This window comes from Rhodnius prolixus, unplaced genomic scaffold (assembly GCF_049639745.1).
Source record: "Rhodnius prolixus isolate KJV_2025 unplaced genomic scaffold, Rpr scaffold_4, whole genome shotgun sequence".
NCBI lineage: Eukaryota > Metazoa > Arthropoda > Insecta > Hemiptera > Reduviidae > Rhodnius > Rhodnius prolixus.
The window spans coordinates 4,012,655-4,039,598 of NW_027411614.1; the positions used below are offsets into that span (position 1 = coordinate 4,012,655).

Here is a 26,944-nt window from a genome sequence, read left to right on the forward strand (position 1 = left end):
CTACGCGTGTTTTCAAATTTAAATAAAACCGATGCAACCGACGACACTAAGTGCTCTGTTTAGTGCCCTCTTTAGAGTTCACATGCATCCGAAAGCACTGTGAAAGGGGCAATCGAGCACAAGAATAGTACTACAATAAATGCGACGGACTTGTTCCTCTTATTGTTAAAACATTGCAAATCTACTTGGGCGTCCTGAAGAACTTTGAAAGGTCAAAGGATAACAATGTAAAAGCATTTAAGTATTTCATTGATAAGTTTCCAAAGTTAAGTTAAGCAACGATAAAGGAAGAAATATAAGCCCTCATATTCGTAAACTTCATCAAGATAAAGAATTTTTCCGTTTATTGCAGGTCAAGGAAAAGGCTATATGTTTAGTTTAACATTTGGACAAGTGATACAATTTTCTCTTTTTGGTGCAAAAGAGAGATAAGTAACAATGCTTCATGGAGAAATCTCCATTTTTGGTTCTTGATTTCCTTAAAGATTCATTTCTTTCATTCGCATCTGTACTTCTCCGCAACAAACTTTTGACTAGTTCGTGAGGGCTTACACATGGACATTACGGCTATAGAGTCGAGACAAACGCTCGCATTAAACAAAAAAAATGGAATCCAGCAATACTTACGATTATTATTTTTTTAATTTAGGCCACGTTAACATCTGAACTTAAATCAGAGCACTGCCTAGTTCGAGACAGTGTTCTCTCGTTACAAACAACATATTGTTTCTAGGAAGAGAAAATATAAGGGAGCAGCGGGTTCGAACCAGGGATCCCCGAGTAGGAATCCAATACACTAAGCAAATAGCTTATCTCTCTCCATGCGATTATCACAAAAGAAACGATGCCTTAGTACAAGAAACAAGCAATAAAGAGAAGTTCATTGAATGAGGACCGAATTTTATAGTAAAATTATGATTATAGTTATCTAAATTATTACTGTAGTTGTACAATGGGCATTAAACAAACAACTGTGACACATAAGGTAGACGTTATATATTAAGACAACCAACAAGGAGAAACAGGCCAAACAAACGATAGTCTAAATATTTTTTATTATGTGAAATATACTTAGAAGAGCCTTGAAACAGAAAAAGTATGCTTGAAGTCAAGAAACAACAAAAATTATAACATTAAGGAGTTTAAAAATATCACGAAACTTTGAAAGCATCCTTTAAGTAGGTTATCCTACGTCATTCTACGTTTAAAAATACCAGCTACTGCCAAGTGGGGAGCAAAAAAGAGCCGGCGCACCACCTATCACGTGGGGAATGATGATTGTTCTCGGGCCTTGATGATTGAAGAAGTGAAAAAAGGCACACTTCAATTTCAAAACTGTATCGCGGATGCGCTACTAACGGGAAGTAATCATAGTCAGTACGCTGACAGACAGGAAATAAACAATCATACACCTGGAAGAACATTTACAAACTTACACTTACACCTACAAATGAGGCTCCTTTTTAATCGAAGTAGTGTTTGAAACAATATGAAAAAAAAGTAAAACCTAAGAACTGTAAACCCCGACATAGAAGAAAGCAACTTGTCTTTAAAGCTAACGGAAAGTGGGCGTTCACTTACCCCAACTGGAAGCCGTCCTGCCCATAAAAGCACCTGTATCTTTGTTGAATATAAATTTTTTGACCTGAGTAGGAAAAGGTTGCACTTCAGGTCGATAGACGACTCCTATCATCGCCTCTTGTTCTTTTAGATTTGACATTATTCACAAGGAATTAAGTATATAAAAAAATTCCAAAAATTCAAATTATTAAAACAAAAGAATATATACACGATCTTTACTATTATCAAAGCACCATTATAACAGTACTAAGTATATGAACACAGTAAATCTAATGACAAAAAATTTTAAACTTAACGGCTATAAGCCGACGTAGATAAAACTAACACAAAACACAAACAGATCGGGATGCACTTAACGAAACTTCAGTCCTGACCAGGTCGACTAGACGCCACAACCAACAGCCAACCGATGAAAGTTCACCCACAAGTTCACACACACAACTCTCAACACGAATACATACAAATACAAACAACCGCCACCAATGTTGTAGCCCGCGCGGCCCAGGTATGGTGGGGGAGCCCTGATTTAATTAGATCTTAAACATTTACTGATCATATTGAAGTGGAATTCAAATGACAGTATATTTACATCATTAAACACATAACATTAAATGACTGATTTTCAATACAAACAAATTCTCTTAATCAAAAAACTATTTTGTCAAGGAATGGAAGCTAAAGGGGGGAGGTCAACAGGTGTAAGAAACACTCCTGACCTCTGTGGGCAAAAAGTTCAACTGGTTCTGTCTGTACAGTCAACGCAAAATAGTTTCACATAAATTTTGAACCCGACTGTCACCTTGTAAAACTTTTTTTTTTCGTAAACATTTAACAAAAAATATTCAAATTAAATTCATGACTGTGTTACTACGGTTCTTTTATTTCACGTTAATTAATAAAAATAAATAAGATAATCAACTTAAAATCAGTGATAATAGGTTACAGTTTCGTGGAGTTAACACGTCAGCTTTCTGCCGTACCTACTACAGCCTACCAGCTGCTTTTTGGTTATATATTGCTTGTGTAGTGATGTTTACAATTTCTAGTTAATTTTAGGACGTAAAATTGTGTAAATTTCACTTTACAAAATGGTAATACATCAAAAGTTCAAAATAATTATCACAAAAGTTCTTACTTTTATATCCTTGATAATTTAAAAAACAATTTCTTCTCAACATTCTTCAATTTCAGGTGCTGATCGCTGCAGCGGTATGCACAAAAGCTGGAAAGAGTAAGTAATACAGAAAATTAATACAGTTCAGATTAGTTTGTTTATGTAATTTATAGATGTGAGTAAAAAATTAAAATGTTTTGTTAGCTCTTCTTTCGAGACAGTTTGTAGAAATGACAAAAGCACGTATAGAAGGACTGCTTGCCGCATTTCCAAAATTAATGTCTACGGGGAAACAGCACACTTTTATTGAGACCGATTCGGTTAGATATGTTTATCAGCCCCTCGAAAAGCTGTACATAGTTCTAATAACAACCAAGGCGTCCAACATTTTAGAAGATTTAGAAACTTTAAGATTATTCTCCAAAGTGGTAAGTAATTATTAAGCAACATATTAACAAAATACAATTTATTATAACCAAGGAGAGAATAATTGTCGCTGTTTGTACTATTTGCAAATATTCCACCGGTTTATGGAAGTTAATTATGTAAATTTTTAACTAAGAAATAAAGGAAGAGCCTCTTTTTTCTAGTGATTAAAATCTCGTCTCTTTAGTATTTTGAAAACATTCTTGTCTGTTGAAAATTTGGTTTATAGTCCGCAGTGCTCGATTATATATATAATAAGCCAACAAATGAACCGATTTTTATTTTAATTTTTTTTTAAGAGGATACTAAAATAAACTTAATTTTTTGACTTTCTTGCATGAAGATACCAGAATACTGTCGCAATATGGAAGAATCAGAAATCGCGGAAAATGGTTTCAATCTTATCTTTGCTTTTGATGAGATTGTGGCACTTGGATACAGAGAAAGTGTCAATTTAGCTCAGATAAGAACTTATGTTGAAATGGATTCTCATGAAGAAAAAGTTTATCAAGCAGTAAGACAGGTAAGTTTTAGATGAAATTAATTCATGTTTGCAAGTAGAGTTTAACTGACCAATTAACAATTATTTAAAACCGCATAGTCACAAGAAAGAGAAGCTAAGAACAAAATGAGGGAAAAGGCTAAAGAACTGCACAGACAGAAAATGGAAGCGAACAAAAAAGGTTACAAAGGTTCCAGTTTACAAAGTACTGGTGGTTTTGGTTCTTCATCAACTTATACCAGCCCAGTAATAGAGACGCCTATTGAACCTCCTAAACCTTCTTACGCGCAAACGTTAGTTAATTTTTTACTCTATGACTGATACACTTTTGTTCCATAACGTTAAGAAGACACCTTTTAGTAAAGTTTTACTCATATTTGAAATCAGAAGAAGGCATTGTTATTGTTTTCAGAAAACCAATTGTTACATCTGCCAAAGCTATGAAATTAGGAAGCAAAAGCCGTGATGTAGAGTCTTTTGTTGATCAATTGAAATCTGAAGGTGAAAATGTTGCACCTTCATCACAACTATCGGTTAAACCAACAGCAGCAAAATTAACTTCAGCCACTCCTGCTATTAATACTGAAAAGTTAGTTTTAATTATAATTTGAATAACTGCTTACCTTTAGGAGGTTTGACACTGTAATTTATATGAAGCTATCAAATTTAAGCTTTGGTTTATTTATAATACATGTTTACTTTATTTTCAGCATACATCTGAAACAAGAAGAGAAATTAGTAGTGGTTGTTGGTAGAGATGGAGGAGTACAAACATTAGAACTTCACGGCCTTGTAACACTTAGAATTACAGAAGAAAAATTGGGCAAAATCAAAGTTTCGTTGGAAAATAAAGACAATCGTGGCATACAACTTCAAGTATTAATTTTTGTGGCTTTCATTTTTAATTTTCTTTCTCTTAGATAGTTTTGCGATCTTGTAAATTTTCGATTTTGTGTTTTCATCAAAAATACAAGATTGAAGTCCTCTAAATTTCGAAAAAAATATAATTTCATTAAAGATTTTATCAATTTTCCGCGATTTTCATGAAATCCAATGTTTTTTTTTTCTAATTTCATTCATATTGATTACGGGTACTTTCATACAAATAACTATCACTTTCTTTTGAAATTCTATGTATATTTAATTTAATGAGTCCTAGGACTTCACGCTTCTCTCAACAACTTTTTTTTATTGTGAACCTGAAAAATCGAAAGTTAAATCCTATTGGTTAAAATTTTAAACTTTATTACAGTTTTACAAACAAATTATGTTAGAAAATATGCAATAGAATATCTCATCTTAATTAAAAATAAATTTTCTCATTTCACAGACACACCCAAACGTCGATAAAGAATTGTTTAAAATGAAATCCCAGATTGGTCTCAAAAATTCAACAAAACCATTTCCGTTAGGCACAGATGTTGGCGTTTTAAAATGGAGGTACCAAACACAGGATGACTCTGCACTGCCACTAACAAGTAATTTTTTTTTTCCTATTAAATCATTTTATATAAGTATTTTGAGTAAGTTTTTAGAATATTATAGGTTAGCTTATTTACATTTATTATATGAAAAAATTACTTTTTCAGTAAATTGTTGGCCTTCTGAAAATGGACAGGGAGGTTGTGATGTCAATATTGAGTATGAACTGGAACATACCCACTTAGAACTTAACGATGTTACTATCAACATTCCTCTTCCGTAAGTATTTTTATTTAGTTACATCGTGATATCCCAACAATATATAAACAATAAGATAATACAAAAACTTTCAGAATGAATAAGTTACCCAAGATAACTTGGGTTCTCGTTAAAGAAAGATCGCGAGACCGCTCCTTTTGAGACCTCAACGAGAGTTATTGGGGAGAGCAGAAAAACTAAATCTTGGTGCTTTTAGATGGTTAAGTGAATTTAGGTTCAATGTAAAAAGAATTTTTAATCTTTACGGATAAATTGATTTAAGACGTAGAAAGGAGCGTTAACAATGGATTGAAAAGTTTTAGATTCTCAGGAGGTTTAAATGTTTGGTTGTACCCATGAACTTTAACATACTTGGTATATGAATTTTGTAGACATTTTGATCTTAGCTTGCAATCTTTAAAGTTGTCTGCCGCTCTGTTGTCTTAATAATTTGTGAGTATTCTAAATAAAGTCGTTGATCTCAATGACTAATGATTGGGCAGTAGTCTGGCGTGGGGGGGGGGGAGTGATACGATGTAACGTGGTTACGTTTTAGGGTTCGATAATTGGAATAATTATTGGCCGATTTTTTAAACCATTCTCTAAGGATTCGATAACTATAAAATTTTAATGGCTTCAAAATAACTTTTGTAGCTTTTGTCTGTTCTCGTGTAAACAGGTCTGTGAAGGATTTAATATGTAAGTGTGAATGAATGTGTGATGGTAAGCTGGAGTTTGCCTGTGGGTTCGCTAAGCCCAAATAGTTGCACACACCAACTACCTCTGCAGGCTCTAAGTATATACAGCGCGTTAAAGGTGGCAGAGATGAGTGTTTTTGTGTGTTCCTAGACTGGCATACACCCGATAATACGGCCTGATGAAGTAGCTGCTCTTGTTTTCCCTTCGGGTTTATGGCTCCTTTATTAATATCAGCGTTTGTATTGTCAGGCCTAATGAATGCTCTTGGCTGTTAGTGTACATTGTTATCAGATTGAAATACCCATAGAACGCTAAGATCCCTAAGAATGTTCACTTCCACTTAAGAAAAAATTGAATAATATTAATTTCCCCATAATGAAATAACAATACTAGTTGAAAATTGTCAGAATTTTCAGATAGGCAATTCTGAGAACATACGAGTTTTTCTTATGTTAGAATTAACATGCATATTTTACAGGATTGGCTGTTTTCCTACGGTCACAGAATGTGATGGAGAGTACAAACATGATTCTAGAAGAAATACATTGCAATGGGTATTGCCCATAATAGATAAATCTAATAAATCTGGTACTTTGGAATTTTTAGCAGCTACTGCCATACCGTCAGATTTTTTCCCGTTGACAGTGTCATTTGTTTCGAAACAACCATACGCAGATCTTAAGGTAATTATTTGAGTTTTCAGTTTTATATTTTAATTTGATTCACTACACTTATTTATAGATTTTTTCTATATTTTGTTCTTTAATTTTTTCAGCCAATTGAAGTGTTGCTAGTAGATGACGAAACTCCTGTAAAATTTTCCAGTGAAACAGTATTCTACACAGAAAAATACGAAATTGTATAAATTAGATATTTTTGTTCTTCTTTTTATACTTGTAGGTTAGAGAGTATAAATGGGGCATGTCATATCTTTTCCTTGCTTCTCATCCCTATTTCCATTCCTTAGTACTTTCTCTGTGTACCTTTCCTTGAAACATTTCTGTTTTTTATACTTCTCAAAAAAAAAAAAAAAAAAAAATAGACATTATAACTTGCATTCTTTTTTTTTTCTATTTTTAATGAACAATTTCTAAGCATATGAAACAAATTAATAAAAAAAGCAAAGGTTATTCAGAAAAATCTTTGCGAGATGGTTCAGTAGTTTCCACAGTCCAAACGCCCTGATACTGATCACGGATTTGAAATGTGAAATTAAACTTAAAACAATTGCAAAAGAAATGCTTGCGCCAGAGCCTTTCAAGAAACTATTTGGAAACTCTGAACCATTTCTTTAAGTACCATTTTCATATTATAATTGAAACCAGAAAAAGGTCTCGAAAGTTTTTTTTTTTTGCTTTGTCATTTAAATGTTATTATTTATTGTTTATTATATTAACCATTATATTATCATTTAATGTTACATATTAAATGGCATCTTAGATGCTATTGAACATTGTATAAGTCAAGTCACATGTAAAAACAATATAATAAAACCTAGTTTTAATAAATTGTGTTTTTGTTTTTCTTTTTTTTTTAAATAAAATAGTCTAACATTTATTCCACTATAATTTTGTCATTAACTACAAGGATTATTGTTTATTTCTGTCATTATAGATCAAACCCAATGGATTTTACATTGTTCCTAAAAAAAATTTCATTTTACATTGTCCCTAATTTTTGAATTTCATCATGCTCGTAACAATAATATTAAAAAACTCAATACAATGTGAATTGTATGAATTTTTTATTTTAATTAATTTAGTTCGTGAATCCATGGTTCATAATTTCTCCCTCTCCAGTGCAAAGAGGATGTAATGTAACAAAGATCCCAGTGATGTATACAAAACTTTTAGAAATTTCAAGAAAATTTAAAATACCCTAAAAAGTTCCAACCCCTTCGCAGTGACATTTCTAAAGGCAACTGAACTATCAAAAAATCTTTTATATTTTTGTAATACACACATACGTATATTGTAAAATTAAAAACTAATTTTGTTAATTTACTCTGTAATAAAATAGCAATTAGATGTTTTGTTACAATAAAGATTTTAGAATTTATTTGTTGACTGAATTAAATAAATAAGTAAAGAAAAATAAATAAATATTATAAAGGGCCTGTAATAATGTGCAATAAAAAAAATTGAATAAAAGTTAAATGCTTTTATTTTATACCATTCAAAGTTATTAATTTTAGTTGGTTTTTATTTATGAATTTCCTTCTTTTTTTTTTTTTTTTTAAGAACGACCAGAAAATCATTTGTTAAAAGTATAAGCCACTAAAAAAGGCAAAAATAGTTATCAGAATATTTTTTTGGGAGACTTTTAAAGAAAAATCTGGACAAATTAAAAAATTGCATCAATAAAGTAAGGTTCTGCTTGAACGTTTTCGCCCAAATCCTTTGGAATTGCAAGGAACAATGGCACCAAAGTGAAATAAAAAGTTTGTGACTTTTCATATTAGATATTCTGTTAACAAACTCACATGTGCCATGCCTGTACCTAGTACCTTAGCATGTATTTCCAAAGACATCCAAATCAGAAAATTCGACAGGATCGCTAATTAATTCTAACAAAGTTAAAACTCTACACACTCTGGTCGTTATCGTAAAGAAATTCAAAACAATTCAGGTTATAGAAACAATTTGTTAGTAAGAATTATAAGTTGGTAGAAAAAAAATTAAGCAAATCTTTGCAGAATAAAATTAATCAATTATTGAATGATAACTGAAAGTATTTATTGCTTTTTTAAGCTATTTAATTAAATAAATTAGCCGTGAGGATGGATTATTTTTAGTCATTTATAACTCATTTAAAAATTTCCATCATTTAACATTAAAATAAACTGTTATTTCAAAAGTACATAAAAGTAATAAACATGAGAACAAGGTGATGTCGATAATGCCTTCATTATTTTATCAGCTTTTTGAATTGTCTATAATTCGATAAACAAATTCTTGTTTAAAGTGAAATGTGAGAACTTGGTAAAAAGTACAATTTTTTTGTATGTCATAAACAGTATATATGGTTAATGGCAGTTTTATTGGTTGTATCATTTAATCTAGTACAAAAAACTGTTTGTTTATTGTAAATAAATTAAAAGACAATGTTATGTAACAAGATTGTACCATCAACTGTTTTGGTGTTATTTAAAGCACATGAAATAATTGATTATTTTGCCATGGAAAAATGAAGCTGTATCAGGGCAATTAAAATCAGTGTCAGGGAAAAGTAAAAACCATATCGAAATAATAGTGTAAATCTCACTATTGTACAGTGATACATTTACGGTCCGGAGATAGGCAATGCACTGAAAAAAGGCTACGGGCGCCAATGATCTCAGATGTTGACGTCTAAAATGAAAATAATACTGACAATAAATCCTTTCTTTTATTTTACAGAAATTCTGAAATTTCTTTCTAGGTGATATTTTTACTAAACTCATCATCAATATAATTTAGATCAAAACAAGCCGATAGAGATTGGTGGCCGAAGCGCTCCCAAAACTCCGTATTAAAAAAAAATATTGGAAGGAAAATCAATAAAATCAAAACACTTAGAAAGGAAACAATTTATCATAGTTTATTCCATAATTTTCTCTTATTTCATTTCTGAATAATTTTGCTCAACTCAGCTACTCACTTGGTAATCTAAAGTAATTTTATCAACGTTTACCATTGTTCAACATAACTGATTTTAAAATATGCTTATCAGCGTGTCAGAGCTTCTATAGTGAAAGTCAAATTCTCAACACCACACTAAGAAATCAACTTTTAATAGAAGAAAATCCAAAACTGAGCAGAAATAAAGCAAACAAGTGCGCTAAAGCGGATGAAATCTAAGATAAAACCCAGCAGTTTCAAAAGTTTAAAATTCTTATTATATAAAATGTATATTATATAAAATATATGCATAATATATGAAATGCTTTTCTAGTACAATCATAGCTTCGAAATAGGCTATGCAAAAACGTTCTGGAATGCGCTGAGGGGAATGGGAACGTCTTTAAACATTTCTTACTAAGCGGTCAAACGCTAAGAACTTCGCAAATGGAGAGGAACTTTTTCCGCCCCCTGGGTTATTGAGGTGTAAAAAATTTCCTTTTTTAAGCAACCTAAATTTTGAAAACTTGATAAGGATGCAGTAATAACATTACAATAACTAGTAGTTAAAAAATAATATACAAACGGGATATTTGCTAGTGAAACCTTGAATGAAACAAAGCAATATTTGAAATTAGGATTTAATCTGCTGGAAGAGATGTCACCAGCTCAGACCGGTTATTGTACTTTTTTTCCAGCTGTCCCTATAATTTATACGAGAAACGGACGTTGCAATCCCTTGAAAGGCGCTGATGAAGACGTTTTATTGCTTTGACTACTTTTTTTTGCCCTTTATAATGATTGGTATTGCAAGCACGTGGTAATCTACGCTGCTACCAGAAAGTAAGTATTGAAAGATGTTGTGCAACTGTACAACTTTGTTGCTCCACAGGTAGAATTTTTGTTTTCCAACAACCTGTTGCCGTATTATTAAATAAACCGCCAAGGTGGAGGTAGGTTACCTAGGGAGTTACCTGTGGCGCTGCCAAAAATTATAAGACAAGCACCATCATGGCTGCTTCTATGCAGTACTTATACGTTTTAGTATTAGCTTACTAACTGTGCCTTTTTCTGTGATCTATCAGTATTTTAAGAGTTAAAATTAAGCATTCTCATTAGCATTTATTATATGGAAAAGGTAAGAGGATCTTCCATTTTTAATATTTAGAAAAAATTCATATTTTGTTGTTTAAATAATATCTAGGACGTTAGTTCTCCCTTTTATTTTTTGACTGTTCTTTCTTTTAATGTTTGTATTGGGTTATAGAAAATATTTTTCTTCGAGTCTCAGCTTTGTGAATTTATAACAAACATAATTACTTAAAAAAAGAAAGATATGAGCTCTCCAACACCTGAAAAAAATGAGCCTGCTAGTACACCTGTGAAAAAATGGGTCCAATTTGAGGAAGAAGACAAACAAAATGCTTCTACTACTGAAGTAGTAGATAATGCAGTAAAACACAACGGTAAGCGTACAAAACATTCAAATTATTTAAGCATTATGAAACTGAACAACATACCTTCATTATCTCTTTTTGTTATCTAGGTCCGAAAGTGGAAAAAGAATATAGCGCAGCTGTCATTCCTACAGAATCCGTCCAAATTAGTTTAGACAGAAGTCTGAATCGTTCTGTCAGTTCTACAACCACCGGGGTTGAAGATCACGCTGTGGTAGATGTTGATCTTCACGATGGGTCCAATGGTACCACAGCAGCAGCCAGCGTTATCCGTCAAGGATTTAGTAAGTTATCTAAAGAGGGCTAAGTAACAGTTTAATTAAAATACGATTTTTTAAAAAAACTATAAAATTATATTTTTATTTTCAAGCCAATGGCGATATAATAGTAACACTTCTACCTGTTAATACTTCACTACCTTGGATAACTCCAGCACAGTTCAGACCAGAATTGGTGCCGGAAGAACTGATGGCCCAAGGATTAACTGTAAATTCATTTTTTTAACAAAAGTTGAAAAAAGTAAAGTAACAATGGATGCATTATTAATATTATTATTTATTTTATTATTATTTTTTTTTTTTACAGTTAACCGTCGAAGATTATGTCCAAATAATGGAACTTTTAACAAATGATTATAGGTTTTCCATGTATAACATTTGTTATAAAAGAATTTTAGTAGTTTGGATTTTTACTGCTTTTGCGCTTCTTTTAGGATTATTATTCTCAGGATTAACTGGTCTGATATTGTTTGGACTCGGTGTATTATGGCTTGTAATGAATGCAGCGGCAATCTTCCTGTGTATGTGGATTAAAATTAAGGTAATTTTACTATTTGCACTCCAATTTTTGTTTTGTTTATTTATTCTTTTATAAAGTGATAATTGTTTGACCTCCTCGACTAGAGATAAAAAAGTCATAAATACCGCCTTTGTTTGTTCCTTTCTAGTACAATTGAGATAACGTCAAAACGAATAAAAATGGTTAAATTTCGTATTTTTTTAAGCATAAAATATAACTTTCTTAAAATAAATAAGATTAAATATTCAATGAATGATTTCTCAAAATAATAATACACGTTTATACTAAAAATAATAATAAATATTTATGTTTATACCTTGCCACGATTTGTGAGTACAAAAGGGCATTAATTAGTTTTTCTTGCCTCCTCATAAGAAGAAATATTGGTGTGGAAAAGTGTTTTTATAAGGTGGTCTGTAAACCGAAAATGCGATGGCTGGATAATGTTCAGGTAGATTTGACTCAACTTCTGATAAAACGATGGAGAGTGACAGCCGCCATTAAGGAGGAATTCTTGGAAGGCAAAAGCGCTGGAGAGATGAGAAGATACATAACCATGCGCTTCCTCTGCCATCTAAGCGGCGTGACGAAATCTTTGGTTAAAGAAGGGCCTTTGTTTTCCTTTTTAATATCTTTTACGCAGTGCGGAAAATGAAGCAAACTTTAGCACTATACCTCTTCTGTTGTTTTTAATCTCAAGGAAATCCTTTTTTTATTTCTCCTATAACTCCCTCTCAGTCTCATTCTGACCTGTAACATAACACAGTCTTTATTTTTTAAACAATTCTCTTCGCTGATCTTAGTTTCCTAGCCATACTATTCGTGACCTTAAGTGTTGTAAAATGAAGTGTAATGTAGAATTATGCAGTGATATGCATGGTGTAACGAACTGAGGTACCACAGGGTCGTTCTAACGGGGTCATTTATAAACATGGTTCACCTAAATGTAACCTGTAGCTCATTATATATTACATAAATTATTATTATATATATATATATTTTTTTTTTTAGTTGAATCATAATTTGGAGAAATGTATGGCCAACGTCAATAAACATTTGATTCGCCACAAAATCATCTTAGGATTGGATGACCGTGGAAAAATCTCATGTCACAAAGTGAATTTATGCTTTATTTATTTTGATACTACGGACTGCGTGGTAATCTATTTATCTCTCTAAATATTTCTTTCTCGGTCACTTTCTCCAGATAGTAAAAGTGTCGATTTGGTTTTGTTAAAAATAGAAAAAGTTACAAGAGGTAATCGAACGAGAAGAAGCTTCGGGAAGAATTTTAAATAGAGAAGAAACTACTGAACAAAAAAGAAAAAGGGAACAATTCGCATCCAAGATGGACATTGATGATCATGATTACATAATACAAGGGTCCCAGACTACAAGAGTTTCAAGGAAGCAGGTAAATATTTAGCTAAGCTAGATAATGTTAGAACTAATGAAATAACATTATGCTCTTATGATTAAGTTAAAGCACACCAATTATATTCATAGTTTGCATATTATTTTCATGCCTAGCCAATTTCATTTATCAGTAATTAGTAATTTTATTAGGTGAGAGATATTAAATAGTGAGAAATCACGAAATTTCTTCTTTATTGACAGAAGTCTGTCAACGGCTTTTTTACGGCCTCTTTTCTTTCTTCCTTCTCAATTTAGCAGTTGAGAAGGATTGATTCTTTCTAAGCATGTGTGCACTTTTTTCAAATAGGTGTTTCGTACCAACACAAAGAACTGGAAAAAAAATAGTGCACTTATTTGCAATATTGATCTGCCGGAATTTTTTTTTTTTTTTTATCACTTCTACGTTGCAATAAAATATGGATATTCCATTTATGATATGGGCGGCGTTTGGTCAGGTATCAGACATCTTTAAACATCAGCCAACACACGGCATCAAATAGCTGCCTGCAGTTATCTAAAAATTATAAACGAAATCTTCTCGTTAGTGGAAATTTTTCGCGAATAGAAATTACAATTGAAAAAGCTTATTAGCTGACTGAAACTTTCAGAACGCCATGAGGCGTCTTCAAAAAATTGCATAAGGATAATCCCAGAATTTAAAAAAATGAAACTCTAGTTTCTAAAGTGAGGCTACATATCAGAAAATGTTACTGCGCTGGTTGTTTTGGGTTTCCACTCTATTTCGTAAATTTTTATTAATTTTTAGTCCACTCGAGTCTTGCATTTGATTGACTCAATATTGCACGCTAGTAAACAAAATGAAAACAAAAATTTAAAACGAGTTTTAAGAGAAGTTAGGGTGGAGAAACAGATATGAAGGAAACGAGGAAACGCCAGGATTTATCCAGATTACTAATAATGTGGATAAATTAACATTTCTTTGATGTTAAGGAGCGAAACGCCAGTAGTAGTAGTCTATCAGGTCCTTGGCGTTGTTTTGTTTCTGTTTTATAAGATTTTTTTTTTTACCAAGATAATTCCATCAAGCTGTTATTTTTTTTACGGCGGATCTTATAAATATTTTGCTTTTTCTTGATATTATTTTCTTCATTTTTTATATTAACATACCTTTATCATCACTTTTAATTATATTTTTTGATTCGAATTTTATTTTACTTGTAATTTTTTGCGCGTGACCTTACAAAGGTTAAAGGTGAACAACTTCTGCTGAGATACTTACAACGTTGGAGTAAAGATTATCTTCGACGTCGGTTAGATTGGACACTAGATGAAGAGATTGGCAATCCATCCTGCCCACGACATCTTTCAACAGCACTCTGCCCCTGTCAACATATAGAATTATATTTGGCTAGTAAACCACCTAAAGATCCGAGGGTATTGTGTCCATGTTGGACGGATTGGCTAAGAGAACGTGGAATAGATTAAAAGTCAAGTGCAAAATCTTCAATTTTTGTTGAGTTACTTATATAAATTTAGTATAGATAGAAAAAAAAAGATGAGAAGGTAGTAGAAACATAGTTAATTTGATAGCAATATTTAAAGCAACTAAGAGGGGAAATAATTTTCACAATCTTAGTAAGCTAATAGGTAGTATAATCATAAAGTAGTTGAAAAATAAAAATTACCACTTTCTACCTTTGTTTATACTTTTAGAGTAATTCTTAAAGATATAAAAAGATAATGCATCTTTTATTAATAATTATTCTTTCTGTATGAAAGATAAATCTCTCTGTAACTAGGTAAACAAAATTACAACAACAAATTCACTTAACAGTTAAATTCATTTCGAGAGCTGATCTTTTTTAAATAGATTCTGATAAATGATAATTAATATGACGTGAGATGAAATATTAGATTGGTTGATTGATTTAATTAATATTATTCTTCTTTTTGGTGTTTGATCCGGTAGATTTGAAAATAAATTCTGAACTTTTTATTATTTCTATTTTCAGAACCATAAATAATGTTACAATTTAGATCATTGCAATATTGTTCTAAAGAATAGTAAGAACTATAAATATTTTTATAGTTTTCTACCGACCAACCTTTAATAAACTGTGCAATTTTGCTTTTAGTCAATGATTTTATTTGCTTGCGTACACTAGCAGTCATTAAGCTATTATTTTATTTAGTTATATTAATTTGTAGCATTTTTACTCCTTGTTGCAAGTTAGAAGTCACATACGTTTTTCAGAAAAAAGAAATGTATTTCTGCTTCTATCCAAAATTTGACAATAATTCAGTATCCTTAGTAACACTGTATAGATTACAGAATGAAGAAAAATTCAGCCCATCAAAATGTTCATATTTCTTGCCCAACTTGAGCATGCTCATAATTTATTTCATTTTACGACTTGCAAATTCATTGCTAAATTTTTCTTAAGTTTTCCAGTTTACGCAAAAGGTTTACGTCTTTAAATTGTTGACCACGATGTTGTAATTTTCACTACAAAAATAAAAACAACCATACTTAACAGTTTTTTTATTCTATTTTTTGATGATTTATTTATTCATTTATTTTTTATTCGGTACTATTCGACATTTAAAAAAAATTAACTTTCCCCCTGGCTGAATTTATTTACTGATTATTACTTCAACAAAAACCATCCCTTTTATGTATCATCTATAGACACTCCCAAAATAACGAAATTAAGAATGTCCTTTGTGAACTCACGAATTTAAATTCAGTGCCTATATCTGATTTTTTGTCTAACACAGATTTAGATAAAAAACTATAATTAACTACTAATATTTTTTTCTTTGCGAAAAATTAATTATGTGATATTTAAAAAAAAAATGCTACAATTTAAAATTTGCATTTGACGAAACAGATGCCAATTGATTTAAATGTAGTTTTATATAAAAAATGTTGATAATAAATATGGGTGATAGGTAGTTATTTCTTACCATAGATAGTGGTAATATTTGAGAATTACAACTTTAAAAACATTCCTTAATAAATTAGCATAAAAATCTATAATTTATGTATAGATTCGTTTTTAAGTCTAAATACTAGAAGGTATCATTTGCAGAAACTTCTCATAGCATTTGACTTTTAAATTAGCCAATTTTAAATAAATCATATCAGAATTATGAACCTTTTAATATAATCAAAAAATAAACTTTACAAATTCAAATCGCCAGTTTGGCTGAACTGCCATATGTTGTTATATTTTTTAAAGTTTACATTAAAATAATATGAACCATTTTATAAAATTTTGTACAGTTTAATTTATATTTTTATTAATTTATCTTAGGATTTCAGGTGCATACTTATCATTGTTATTGCAGATTTAAGTTTATTATGATTACATAAAGAGTACAACGTTGAATATTTTTTCATTGACAAGAAATCTGATTGTTCAAACGTCTAATTTGAAGTGGTACGCTACAGCGTAAGTTGAGATTGCTAGTGAAGCTAACATCTCACTAAAACAATAAAGGTATATGGAATTATGCGGAACTTAAGACTGTCTTTACTTTCAACGGAAAGTATGTTTTTAAATAAATGGCGATTTGTCTGTTGAACATATCAAATTTATATATTAGGAAAATGAATGTACTTACTTATTAGTCCTTTAGGCTGATATTGTAAAGTGAAGAATATTTTTTCTTCGAGGTTCCAGCTGAACAGAATGGAAGTGGTAGATACCAATGTCCCAACAATGAAATTTGTTGAAATGGGAAGTCATGATATCAGTTTGAAGTAGATGAATGATCTTTTCAACTGTAAAGACATAAATAACTGATTATCACCTGAAATAATTAGGCACAAACACAATTTAATTTTACAAACTACCTTTCCTTGATCTATTTAAGAAAGTAGTATTTATTTATTTTTTTTTTTGCTAACGGAGTTCATCATGGTGGCCTATTAGATCTATTTTATCTATGGTGCCCCCTCACATTTACAGCATCCCCGCTCCTGGAGATATCATTCCCTCAGGTTCAAAGAAGATCCAGGAAAAGCGTAAAGGAACCAATAGCCGGGGCAACTACACTTCCCGGTGTCAATACATCCATTACCCCTCAAGCCTTCCCAAGATATTTTGAATAGGAAAATGGGAGAATTCCACACGGTTTACACTCTCCTAATTCCGGTAGCTCATCTTGGCAACCGGCAGAGAGAACGGCTAGTGGGGGTAGTTGAGGGTAACTTCCTGACCGCAGGAACATAACCCACAGGAAAAATTTATAAATTTAACAAAAATAACGATGATAAGTTTAGTGAGAACATTCTTTTGGTATTCTACATTTAATTCTTTATAAAAAGAATTTCATTTTTTAAATGAATAAAACAGATAATTTTTCATTAATAAAATAATAACATCTTTCATTATAAATGATGTATGTATATTTATATTTGTAGAGCAATACTGTAAATTTGAACATATCTTGGCTGTATATTTTTATCGCGTACGTCTTAAATGTGTGATTGGAAAGGATTAATTCTTGTCATATAAGAAAGATAAAGGTCACATTCGATTTGGAGCTCTAACATGTACTTCTTATTTAAACATCTTTTAACATGTACTTTCTTTTTTGATTCATTTTTGCATGCAGCAATACTTCTTTTTTAACCTTGTAAAATAGCTTGTGCATTATTCTTTGGGATTGCTTGTTCATATTATTCATCGCGCAATTTGTTTTTATTTACTTTATTTTCCGTAACTTTTTCTTCAATTTTCATGTAATAATAAGATTGATTAGAAAATTTTTCGCTTTGTTTGACTATAATTTTCCATTTTTACTGATGATTGTTCTACCTAATTTCAATTTATCTTCTCAGTAAGCAAAATATAATTTTCTCTTATGTTCTTTTGCTTCTTTCTAATTATTATTCATTGCTAATTAAATTAGCAGGTCATTGGTGAAAAAAAAATTATGTAGTTTTCAAATAAAGTTACGGTTTTTTAATTTGTTCCTAGTATTTAATTTGATACAAAAGAAAATAGAATACAAGTAATACGACTTTGTAATAAGTAAATGCAGATAATTCCGAGTAATTTTTTTAATACAAAAAAAAAGATACATAATGCAATAAGGTAGACTTACCGTGATGAGGTCAGGTCCGCAATGCTGGAAAATATCGCTGATTTTATTCGTGTAGCCTCGCATTTTGTCCATCGTAGCAGAAACATAGCTGGAAATGATTAATCAACCTCTTGTGATAGATGAAAATCCCAAACAGGTCAGAGATTCAAAAAAATATGCATGCTATGAGGGATAAAATCAACGATTTAATTTTATCATGTTGAGCGTAAATTTGTGCAATACAAGCAAACAGAACCAGCAAATAGTTTATAATTCCGTACCTGTCATAAATATCTTTTGTAAATTTCTTATAATTTAACTTGAGCTGGCCGATTTTAAGAAAGTTATCGCGATTTATTTTTTAAATTTTTGTTTTACACAACACTTAATTTCATTATAGTTCTCTATCTGAACATTTAAACCAATGTTCACCGCAGCACACTGCTTTTCCTTAATTATAATCGGCTTTAATGATATTACATTTTTAGATCTCATTGGGTCGCAGTAGCATAGGTTTTCCTCGCAGAATATAGGTCTGATTCAAAGTCATTACTTCTAAAATAAAAACTATCAAACAAACAATTCTTTGGAGAATTGTAACCGAATCTCGTATCTATTTTGCGCCATACCTCTATATTCATCCGTCGTAATCGTAAAGGTTGAGAGAGAAAATTGTGTTTTTGTAATTTTTAAGTTTTGATAGTTTGCGTAAATTACATTTTTATTCAATGCATATCTAACTGCTTCTGTTCTATGCTTTTTTTTTAAAAAAAAAAAAAAATGATGTGCACCTTATAACTGATTGAAATCTTACTTTCAAGGTTTTGTGCAACGTTATTCAGTGTTAGGCATTATTTTAAGTTAACTCGAATAGCAAGTAGCGTATAAATTTGTGTTCCCTGTTATTTATTCGACACGTTCAAATAAAATTATATTCATTATTTTTAACAGCTCTGCCAAAAATATGAGTAGATTATTTTTTCAACCAAATAAAACTTATACAAGCCCCAATTTATTCCCTTAATTTTTGAGAAGTTCCTTACTTTCATCTTATCGTTTTTAGTGGCAACTTATCCTCAGATTAATCCTTTTTGGAATTTTTAACAAACAGAAAAGCAGAAATCTACTGAAATGGACTAATTTGGTTCAAAACATAAAAAAAGATCAATATGAAGTGGTTCATATTGTTCAAAAAGTTTAAAAAGAAGTAACAGGTTAATAAGAAGAAATTTATTTTGAGGCTAAGTGAATAAACGTATAATGAATACTAATTTAATGACTAGTTAAATGAGTTCAATAATGAATATAATTTTGATAATTATCAGTAATGGGAATAGTTTCAAATAATGCCTATCACTGACGTTATTTACTAAGATTTTTTTTTCGATAATTTTCTTTTTTATTTATCATTTTAACCTGACGCTTTATCGCTTAGGAAAGGGCTACTCTTCTGTTGCTACGCTATGCATCGCGATGGGCAAGGCTGATTATTAGAAAACAATTAGATTTGGGCGTTGCTCCAGGTATGGGCGCGGCACGTCACTGCCCATTAACCGGATGTCCATGCCAGTACATTGAACATCATCTTGAATACAAACCAAGAGGCAAGTTGAATCTTTGTAAATTCTTCTCGTTTCCCATTTTTGATATACATTGATTTTTACAAAATTCAAATGAGAAAAATGCATCTCCTTCATATTTATGAAAACAATTTTTTCTCATTAAAGAAAAAAATTATAAAATTATTCATTTTAGATCTTTAAATTATTCAACATATATAATTGTAGATTTTAAAAAATTCTCCTAATAGTGTACCGCTTTTTTTTTTTCTTCCAACTGCTTTTTCTGCCAGGTTGAGGTAAATTTGGAAAAACCTGCTTATATTTCAGATAGCTTCTCTTGGCTAATTATCAGCTTCTTTTGTTTTCCTGATCATTGTTTTAAAATTTTCGTAAATATCCTAATAATAATAGAACCTAATATGCCGTGGTCATAACTTGACGGTTCATTTCATACCTGCCAGTTTTATTTATTTTATATAATAAGTAGCGGGAAGGTGTCATCGCATCTAACAACTTCCTCTTCGTCGCAAAAACAAAAAACGGTTTCCTATATTGACAACTTGCAAATCTCCACCTACGGTAAAATCGAATTACAACTTACTTTGGTGGTTGATGTCAATGCTGTTCTGCCGTCGAAATCATGTTGTGAGCAGATATGATGCACTCCAAATCCAGGTCTACTGCCACACAATACAGCTTTATTAGCCAAACTGAAGATGCAACATCTTGAACCTTCTTCGTGCTGATGATTCGTAAGCTGTAACAAAATTTTGGAACCCACAATATTGCAGATGAACAATGCTGGCATATTTTATTGTTCCTCAAATTCTAAATCTTACAACCTAATACGACAATCGTATGTTTTATTTTAAATGTTTTTTAAATAAAACTTTTGGATTCTAATAGTAATTAACATTATTCATTTTTTTTTAAAGAATGGCTTAACAGAAAGACTTTCTGAAAAAAAAAGCCTAAGTTTGCTATACTTTCGGGTAACTTCGTGCCTTTAATCAGTTAAAAAACTAGTTTGGGATAGTGGATCGGAATTCATCCAAACTCTCTTTTACTTCTAAAGAAGTTTGTGAACGGCATCAATGATACCCGGAAGAGTAACGACTTTCCGACCTTTGCAGGAAAAAGAACTTATAATTTACTTTGATTAAAAAAGAAGTTAAATTATTTCGATTATTTGAAAATAATTTTTAAATATATTTGTAAAGTGATGGTGATATTATCAAACTAATCTTATTGTACATCCGAGACCTGACCTTGTTTACTTAATTACATTATGATTACAAAATATTTATTAATCATTACTCTCATTAGCACAGATTTCTTATATGTGTTTTTTCATTATTTATTTTTTATCTAAGGTGATGGATTTTCAAAAAATATTTTAATTTTGATTAATCTTCTCTTGCATGATGAATACTTTATAGAACTCCAATTTGATTGAAAAAAAAGTAATAATAAAAAGGAAAAACAACTGTTCCTTCAAACAAGGATTGTTAGTTATTTAAATTTTATGATAAAATTTATAAATTTGTTTTAAGATAGGTAGTAACTGAAGAATGTCATGTGCCAACTTACACATTGTTGTTTTTCATTTTTCCGTCCATATTTTACTTATTTGTAGTTTTCATTCATTGTTGATTTTTAATTTAATTGTTATTCCGTCCTTCAAATAAAAATTATACTTATTACATGTAAATACTAAAATAATGTATTTAATGTTAATTTAAAAATATATATTTGCACATAATTATTGTTAATTTATATAGATGAAATAAAATGTGTGCTGCTGCTTCAGGGGCGTATTCAGAAAGAAAAACCAAAATTTATACATTATACAAACTATGGTCCAATACTCACTTTTTTCGTTTGTCATTTTGCCTGTTATTAGTAGACCGTGTATCATTAGAGAGCATAAAATTAAATTTAACCATTGCACCTCTTTACATATAAAAGTTTTATTATTTAGCTAGCAAGCGCGAACTAGATTCAGGTTTGAATTCGCTTTGAATTTTGGTTCTCTTGGAACACTTTAATTATATGCCTGAATACTTTTTTTTTTTTATTCTTCCTGAGCATAAATGAAGCGGTTTCCTACGCTGGTCCCCGACTTTTGTTGAGTAACACACATGATTTGGTTCGCTCACTAATTTGATCGATAACAAATCAGTTTGAAGGTGAGTTCTGATAGATAAGCTTACAAAAATTGGGTATCTACTCTGGTTTGTTTTCCTTATTTCTGACTTAGATTTCAGAATTTTATCTATAAATAGGAGGAGAAAACTCTTAAAAACCTCAATATTCCATACGTGGATTGAGTGTGGGAGCTCATACACAGGTCTGAAGTATTGCAGAGTAGACTTTTGACTTCCACTTACAAAAGCTTCATCAGCATTTTATGAGTCGACCGAATGATGGATCTTACAGTTGTAGTATTGCCGAATATTTGTAAAAAAAAATTAACATGTTTATAAAGTTTAGTAAATTAAATGAAAAATAGCGAGGAATGTATTTTTGAGCATGTAAGTAATGAATAAAAAATTTTAAGTGCTAGTTAATGCTTAAATTTCAATGTCAGAGTGTATCTCTTTAAGTGAAAATATTGCATTTTATTCAAAGGTGGCAGTTAAAGAGAACTAAATTATTTCATAAATTGAAGAATATGACATTAGATTCATTTTGATTAAAAGAATACGCCTCTAAAGTACAAGAACATAACCACTATATGGATAAAAAAAAAATCTATTTGTGAAAACAGTATATATAAATCTATTTATATTAGTTATGGAAAATTTCAAATTAATTTGGTGACCAAGGGAAATTTAATTGTATTATTGTTGGTGTAATTAAAATAAAAAAAAAAGAAGATTATTACAGTTTATTACACCTTTAATGAGATTATTTTTAATTTACTCCCAGGACAACACAAAAATCTAATCTTATTTAATCGCTTAGCAAAAGTTGGAAGGTTCAAAGAAATCTTTGAACGGATATTAGCCCTAGAATATCTCAAAAATTGAAAGATTCATGCAGTTAACTAGTAATTCCGGATGACCTAGTACCCATTTGGCAAGTTTTATTTATCTGCAATTTGTTTTTTGTTTATCTTTCCATAAAAACACAAATCAATTGCATTAAAAACTTTTTTATACACTAGGAAATCTTTTATTATTGGAACAACTCAAAATAGAAAATCTGTACGTTTGCAATACTTTTTGTTAAAAGAGAGTCAGTGAAAATTTAATTGATTTTGTTCAATTTTTTTACTAATTTTACGTTTAAATGTTTTAGATAATAAATATTTTTGTTCTTGCATGCAGCTAAGGTGAGAAGAAAACCAACTATTTCTTACATTGATGCTTGAAATCTCAGTAAGATGGTTATTCTGTTATTTTTAATTAGTTTTTTTAAACAAACATAACGAATGTTTGCATGAAATTGTATTTAATTATTTTATTTTATTTTTGTTCACTAACATCACTGATTAAAAATAACTTATTGAGCACCGATAAATTTTGAAGTGATTACTCTCATAAAGGAGAAAAATAATTCTCAATTATTGCTCGGAAATCGTTGGAAATTTAGTTATTTAATTAAACACAAGTAAAAACTGATATTACAAAAAAAATTAAAAAGTTAAACTATAGCTATTCATCATCATGAAGATAATTTTGTTTTTCTGTCATTGTCGAGTTTTAGGAATAACATTAATTGATTCAATTAACTTTGAAAAAAAGAAGGAAAAAAGTAATTGATTTTCACTTTTTTTTCCCATTTAACTTAGCCCTGGCTTTCAAGTAACAACATTTGAGACAAAGGGAACTTACAATTGCAACCGGCTGAGAAAATGCCTTAAAATCATTATATATTTCAAATAAGCGAAAAGTTTGAGTCACACTTCTTGGAAACAAAACCATTGATAAACATTCTCAAAATTTTTGTTGGATCTCCGATGACAACTAAACAAATTATCTTTTATTTTTTTTTAGATGTTGAGATACTTTATTTCCGAACTAGTGAACCCTGGAAATTGATTTCTAAATGCAATTTACATGTTTGATTCGGACACAATTAAATCCTTAAATCCTACCGGACAGTAGATTTAGAGCTTGCATCCTTGAAATCAATACTTATACGAAGCACATATTATGCAGTAGCAAGCAAAGCACATTTAGTAAACCAAGTAGTTTTAATAATTTTTAATATTAATTTTTTTGCACAAAAATTTTTGTTTAATTTTTCTGTTATAATATTTTTATTGCCAACTTAGTAGCAAATAGTTCGATCAGAAAAAGAAAATAAAATTAAACATCTTCAAATGTCGAGTTTTGACAAATAGCTATAAAAAAGTATTTTTTTTTTACAGAAAAAAAATTTTGTACCAAAGCGATCAAAAAAGTTTCTATCAATATTTAAATCTGGTTAAAAAAGTTTTATTCTAGGTCAGAACTGGCTCAAAACAATTTTCTCAACGGGGAAATGACAAAAAACAATATTACAGCATGAACTAGAACATTAACGTGCCCCAAACTCCAGGTCTGCAGCTTAAAGACTTGTTAAAATCATTTATCACATGAATTTGGATTTATGAAGAAAACACACGACATTCAGGATTGAAAATATAAGAAATTAAAACATTAGAGGAGAAGCTGGTGTAACATTTAATGAGATAGGGAAAACAGCGCTTACCTGGGATGCCGAAAGACAGAGGGCCCTGCAATGGGTTCCTCAAAACAGGGGAATAAGAGGCCAATCAAGCCTGAATTGGCGGGAGCTAATAGCCCTGTGCGGAAACTATCACTCAGCAATTGATCAAGTAGTGAGATATGGAAACTCTCTTTGATTCGAGCATGCACCCAAGTACTTAGGCCTGAACAGAAATATTTATTATAAATTCCTGTTTCAATAACCTTGAGGGCCTTAGACGAATTGTGGTACACTCTAAACAAAAAAGTATGGTTTTATTCACTACTTTAAAAAATATTGCAGTCAAATAATTTTCATGGAATTGATACCTCAGGTAGGAAAGCAAATCTTTAGACTGATAAGAGCTTGATTATTGCATGGTGATGGAAATGCAGAAAATTCAACTAAAATCTATACGCCTTGCAGCAATTGCTTAGCCATTACCAATTCCCTTTGCATGCTTTTAATCCTTCACCTCTTTTCTTGCTGCTAAAAAAAAAATATTTTCTTAGTATTTGTTTTTTTTAATTCTGTCAGAAAAACAGAATTCAGTTTAAGAATACCATAAGTTGAAGTCAACAATTCGAGAAATAATATAATGTTTTCCTTATAAACAGATTCGATCATATTCCGAAATAAACCGATTTAAATAACCGAATGCAAAATTGAAAAAATAAATTAATTCAAAATTACAAAAAATAAATAAAAAAAAAAAGGCTCCGGCCGCGCCTTTAATTAAAGAGAGTAATTTTCATAATATATTTATTAAAAAATAAAAAAATGGTTACAAAAGATAAAGAAATACTTATATTTTTTAAGTATCACTTAAATATTGCACTTACATTTAGTAACATAACAGCCATTGGGACTTAATAATGCGCTTATAATATGTAATAAACTAAGAACATTCTTTAAAAAAAAAAAGATCAAATAAACCAAAAAAAGAAACGGTTCAATAAGAAAACTACCAACAGGAAAAGTTATCTGGAGATCATCAATCAAGAGGATTATTTGTTCAAATGTTTTATGGTAATTATTTAAATTCACACATTTCTTATAAGTGTAATTACGTAACAGTTAAAATATCTATCTTATAACATGTCAAGAAACAAACTACAACTACTACAGTTTTTACTTGTCAGGTACAGCGAACTTAGAGCTTTAATTATTGTACAAAATGAACTGAAATAACTATTTTGACACATAATTTCTCTTTTTTTTTCTTCTTCTTCTTGCAGACGTTTGCTGCGGTGGAGCATTTGATCACAATTATGGTATGCTAACATTCCTGTATTAGTTAAGAATAATATTGCTTAATTATAACTTAAGAATAAAGACAAAATTGAAAACTATCCGTCCTATTAGATAGAACAGAGTATATTTATCAAGTATCAAATTATAGTTTTATAGTACTAAAATCAAAGTAATTTATACAAATCAAAAGTATAAATGTAACATAAATAATAAGAATTACTTGAAGATACACATTGTGCCTATGTAGTGAAGAAAAGATGAGAATAAAATATATGTTATATATATAAATATATTGGCATACACAAATATAATATTTATTTAGAAGCCTCCATTCTAATAATTCCAGCCATTTCCTGTAATTCCCTGTAACTTTCTTCAATTTCTAATTTTTGTTTTATGAGAAGAGTTTCTAATTCCTTTAAACGTTGAATTGAGCTCATAAACCATTGTGCCATAGCATAACTGCTAGTCCTATCGGTAACCTCAGTAACAGCTGTCGAACCTAAAAGAGTTCAATAAAAAAATAAATTAAATTAACATTCAACTGTAGAGATAAAAGTTTACAAAATAAAAATAATCTCTTACCTGCAAAAACTGGATCATCAGTAGATGTATTTTCCAAATCTTGTAAAATGTGATTAGTCGGTGGGAGTTTTGGTCTAGGTGGTAATTCGGCCTTTTTCTTAACGAACATAGTGGATTTGGCCAGACTTAAGAACAAAGGAAGTTTGTTTCGTTTACTACAAGTGTGTAGATATTCAACGCACTTAACACTATAACTGTGAAGGTTTCAAGGTTAGATAGGTTACTATGTAATTATGGATACCCAGAGGCCAGACGAATAAATGCGTCGTATTTTCCACTTGTAGTTCGCCACGGCACCAATAGATCGCACAGACCTTAATTTTTGTAATCATTTTTCTTACTCTAGATACGTTTTCCTTCTATATAGTTCACTATCTTAGAGCATATAAAACAAAATCAAGCACTAAACATATGACTGACTATTGTTTAGAATCAATTTATCACAAGATTATCTTCACATATAGAATTTTACTGAAATCTTAGTTGTTTTAAAATTCACTATAATCAAAAGAACTTTT

General features: G+C 30.4%; 5 protein-coding genes across 7 annotated transcripts in view; 2 read left to right on the forward strand and 3 right to left on the reverse strand.

The window, feature by feature from the left end:
* LOC141456171 (sodium/potassium-transporting ATPase subunit beta-2-like) overlaps nucleotides 1-2,205 on the reverse strand; it is a 44,161-nt gene extending 41,956 nt beyond the window's left edge. The window contains exon 1 of the mRNA XM_074131912.1: nucleotides 1,582-2,205. Coding sequence (XP_073988013.1) covers nucleotides 1,582-1,720 — 139 coding nt within the window. The 5' untranslated portion in view covers nucleotides 1,721-2,205. The remainder of the gene's footprint in view (nucleotides 1-1,581) is intronic.
* LOC141456177 (uncharacterized) overlaps nucleotides 1-26,944 on the reverse strand; it is a 35,263-nt gene that overhangs the window by 1,472 nt on the left and 6,847 nt on the right. The window contains exons 3-12 of the mRNA XM_074131925.1: nucleotides 20,491-20,646; nucleotides 18,349-18,436; nucleotides 16,861-17,020; nucleotides 14,513-14,615; nucleotides 12,532-12,606; nucleotides 12,173-12,430; nucleotides 11,459-11,542; nucleotides 11,122-11,361; nucleotides 4,247-4,340; nucleotides 2,717-2,803 (exon numbers count right to left, since the gene is read on the reverse strand). Coding sequence (XP_073988026.1) covers nucleotides 18,392-18,436; nucleotides 20,491-20,646 — 201 coding nt within the window. The 3' untranslated portion in view covers nucleotides 2,717-2,803; nucleotides 4,247-4,340; nucleotides 11,122-11,361; ... (4 more) ...; nucleotides 16,861-17,020; nucleotides 18,349-18,391. The remainder of the gene's footprint in view (nucleotides 1-2,716; nucleotides 2,804-4,246; nucleotides 4,341-11,121; nucleotides 11,362-11,458; nucleotides 11,543-12,172; nucleotides 12,431-12,531; nucleotides 12,607-14,512; nucleotides 14,616-16,860; nucleotides 17,021-18,348; nucleotides 18,437-20,490; nucleotides 20,647-26,944) is intronic.
* On the forward strand, nucleotides 2,368-7,900 carry deltaCOP (coatomer subunit delta). The gene is made up of 11 exons (XM_074131903.1): nucleotides 2,368-2,672; nucleotides 2,773-2,812; nucleotides 2,900-3,123; nucleotides 3,465-3,644; nucleotides 3,723-3,916; nucleotides 4,036-4,212; nucleotides 4,334-4,499; nucleotides 4,954-5,101; nucleotides 5,213-5,324; nucleotides 6,481-6,685; nucleotides 6,778-7,900. The coding sequence occupies exons 1-11, from the start codon at nucleotides 2,670-2,672 to the stop codon at nucleotides 6,865-6,867; spliced, it is 1,539 nt and encodes a 512-aa protein (XP_073988004.1). The 5' UTR covers nucleotides 2,368-2,669; the 3' UTR covers nucleotides 6,868-7,900.
* LOC141456167 (uncharacterized) lies at nucleotides 10,583-25,939 on the forward strand. Of its 3 annotated transcripts, XM_074131906.1 has the most exons (10): nucleotides 10,583-10,739; nucleotides 10,869-11,067; nucleotides 11,148-11,342; nucleotides 11,429-11,544; nucleotides 11,644-11,877; nucleotides 12,868-13,014; nucleotides 13,100-13,270; nucleotides 19,763-19,931; nucleotides 23,222-23,272; nucleotides 25,826-25,939. In XM_074131906.1, exons 2-9 carry the CDS (start codon nucleotides 10,938-10,940, stop codon nucleotides 23,263-23,265), a joined length of 1,206 nt encoding a protein of 401 aa, XP_073988007.1. In that variant the 5' UTR covers nucleotides 10,583-10,739; nucleotides 10,869-10,937; the 3' UTR covers nucleotides 23,266-23,272; nucleotides 25,826-25,939. The 3 variants fall into 3 exon arrangements, with proteins under 3 accessions (XP_073988007.1, XP_073988006.1, XP_073988005.1); XM_074131905.1 differs by lacking the exon at nucleotides 23,222-23,272; XM_074131904.1 differs by lacking the exons at nucleotides 19,763-19,931; nucleotides 23,222-23,272; nucleotides 25,826-25,939 and adding an exon at nucleotides 14,479-16,736.
* On the reverse strand, nucleotides 25,333-26,652 carry LOC141456178 (uncharacterized). The gene is made up of 2 exons (XM_074131926.1): nucleotides 26,427-26,652; nucleotides 25,333-26,343 (listed from the first exon to the last, which is right to left on the reverse strand). The coding sequence occupies exons 1-2, from the start codon at nucleotides 26,533-26,535 to the stop codon at nucleotides 26,156-26,158; spliced, it is 297 nt and encodes a 98-aa protein (XP_073988027.1). The 5' UTR covers nucleotides 26,536-26,652; the 3' UTR covers nucleotides 25,333-26,155.

Bases quoted from the DNA above. Each gene is read 5' to 3' on its own strand.
- deltaCOP (XM_074131903.1), top strand. The intron at 4,500-4,953 runs GTATTAATTTTT...CTCATTTCACAG, and splicing joins ATCGTGGCATACAACTTCAA to ACACACCCAAACGTCGATAA. The intron at 5,102-5,212 runs GTAATTTTTTTT...TTACTTTTTCAG, and splicing joins CTCTGCACTGCCACTAACAA to TAAATTGTTGGCCTTCTGAA.
- LOC141456167 (XM_074131904.1), top strand. From the start codon at position 10,938: ATGAGCTCTCCAACACCTGAAAAAAATGAGCCTGCTAGTACACCTGTG. The intron at 11,068-11,147 runs GTAAGCGTACAA...TTTGTTATCTAG, and splicing joins TAATGCAGTAAAACACAACG to GTCCGAAAGTGGAAAAAGAA. The intron at 11,878-12,867 runs GTAATTTTACTA...TTTTTTTTTTAG, and splicing joins GTATGTGGATTAAAATTAAG to TTGAATCATAATTTGGAGAA.
- LOC141456178 (XM_074131926.1), bottom strand. From the start codon at position 26,535: ATGTTCGTTAAGAAAAAGGCCGAATTACCACCTAGACCAAAACTCCCA. The intron at 26,344-26,426 runs GTAAGAGATTAT...GAACTCTTTTAG, and splicing joins TGATGATCCAGTTTTTGCAG to GTTCGACAGCTGTTACTGAG.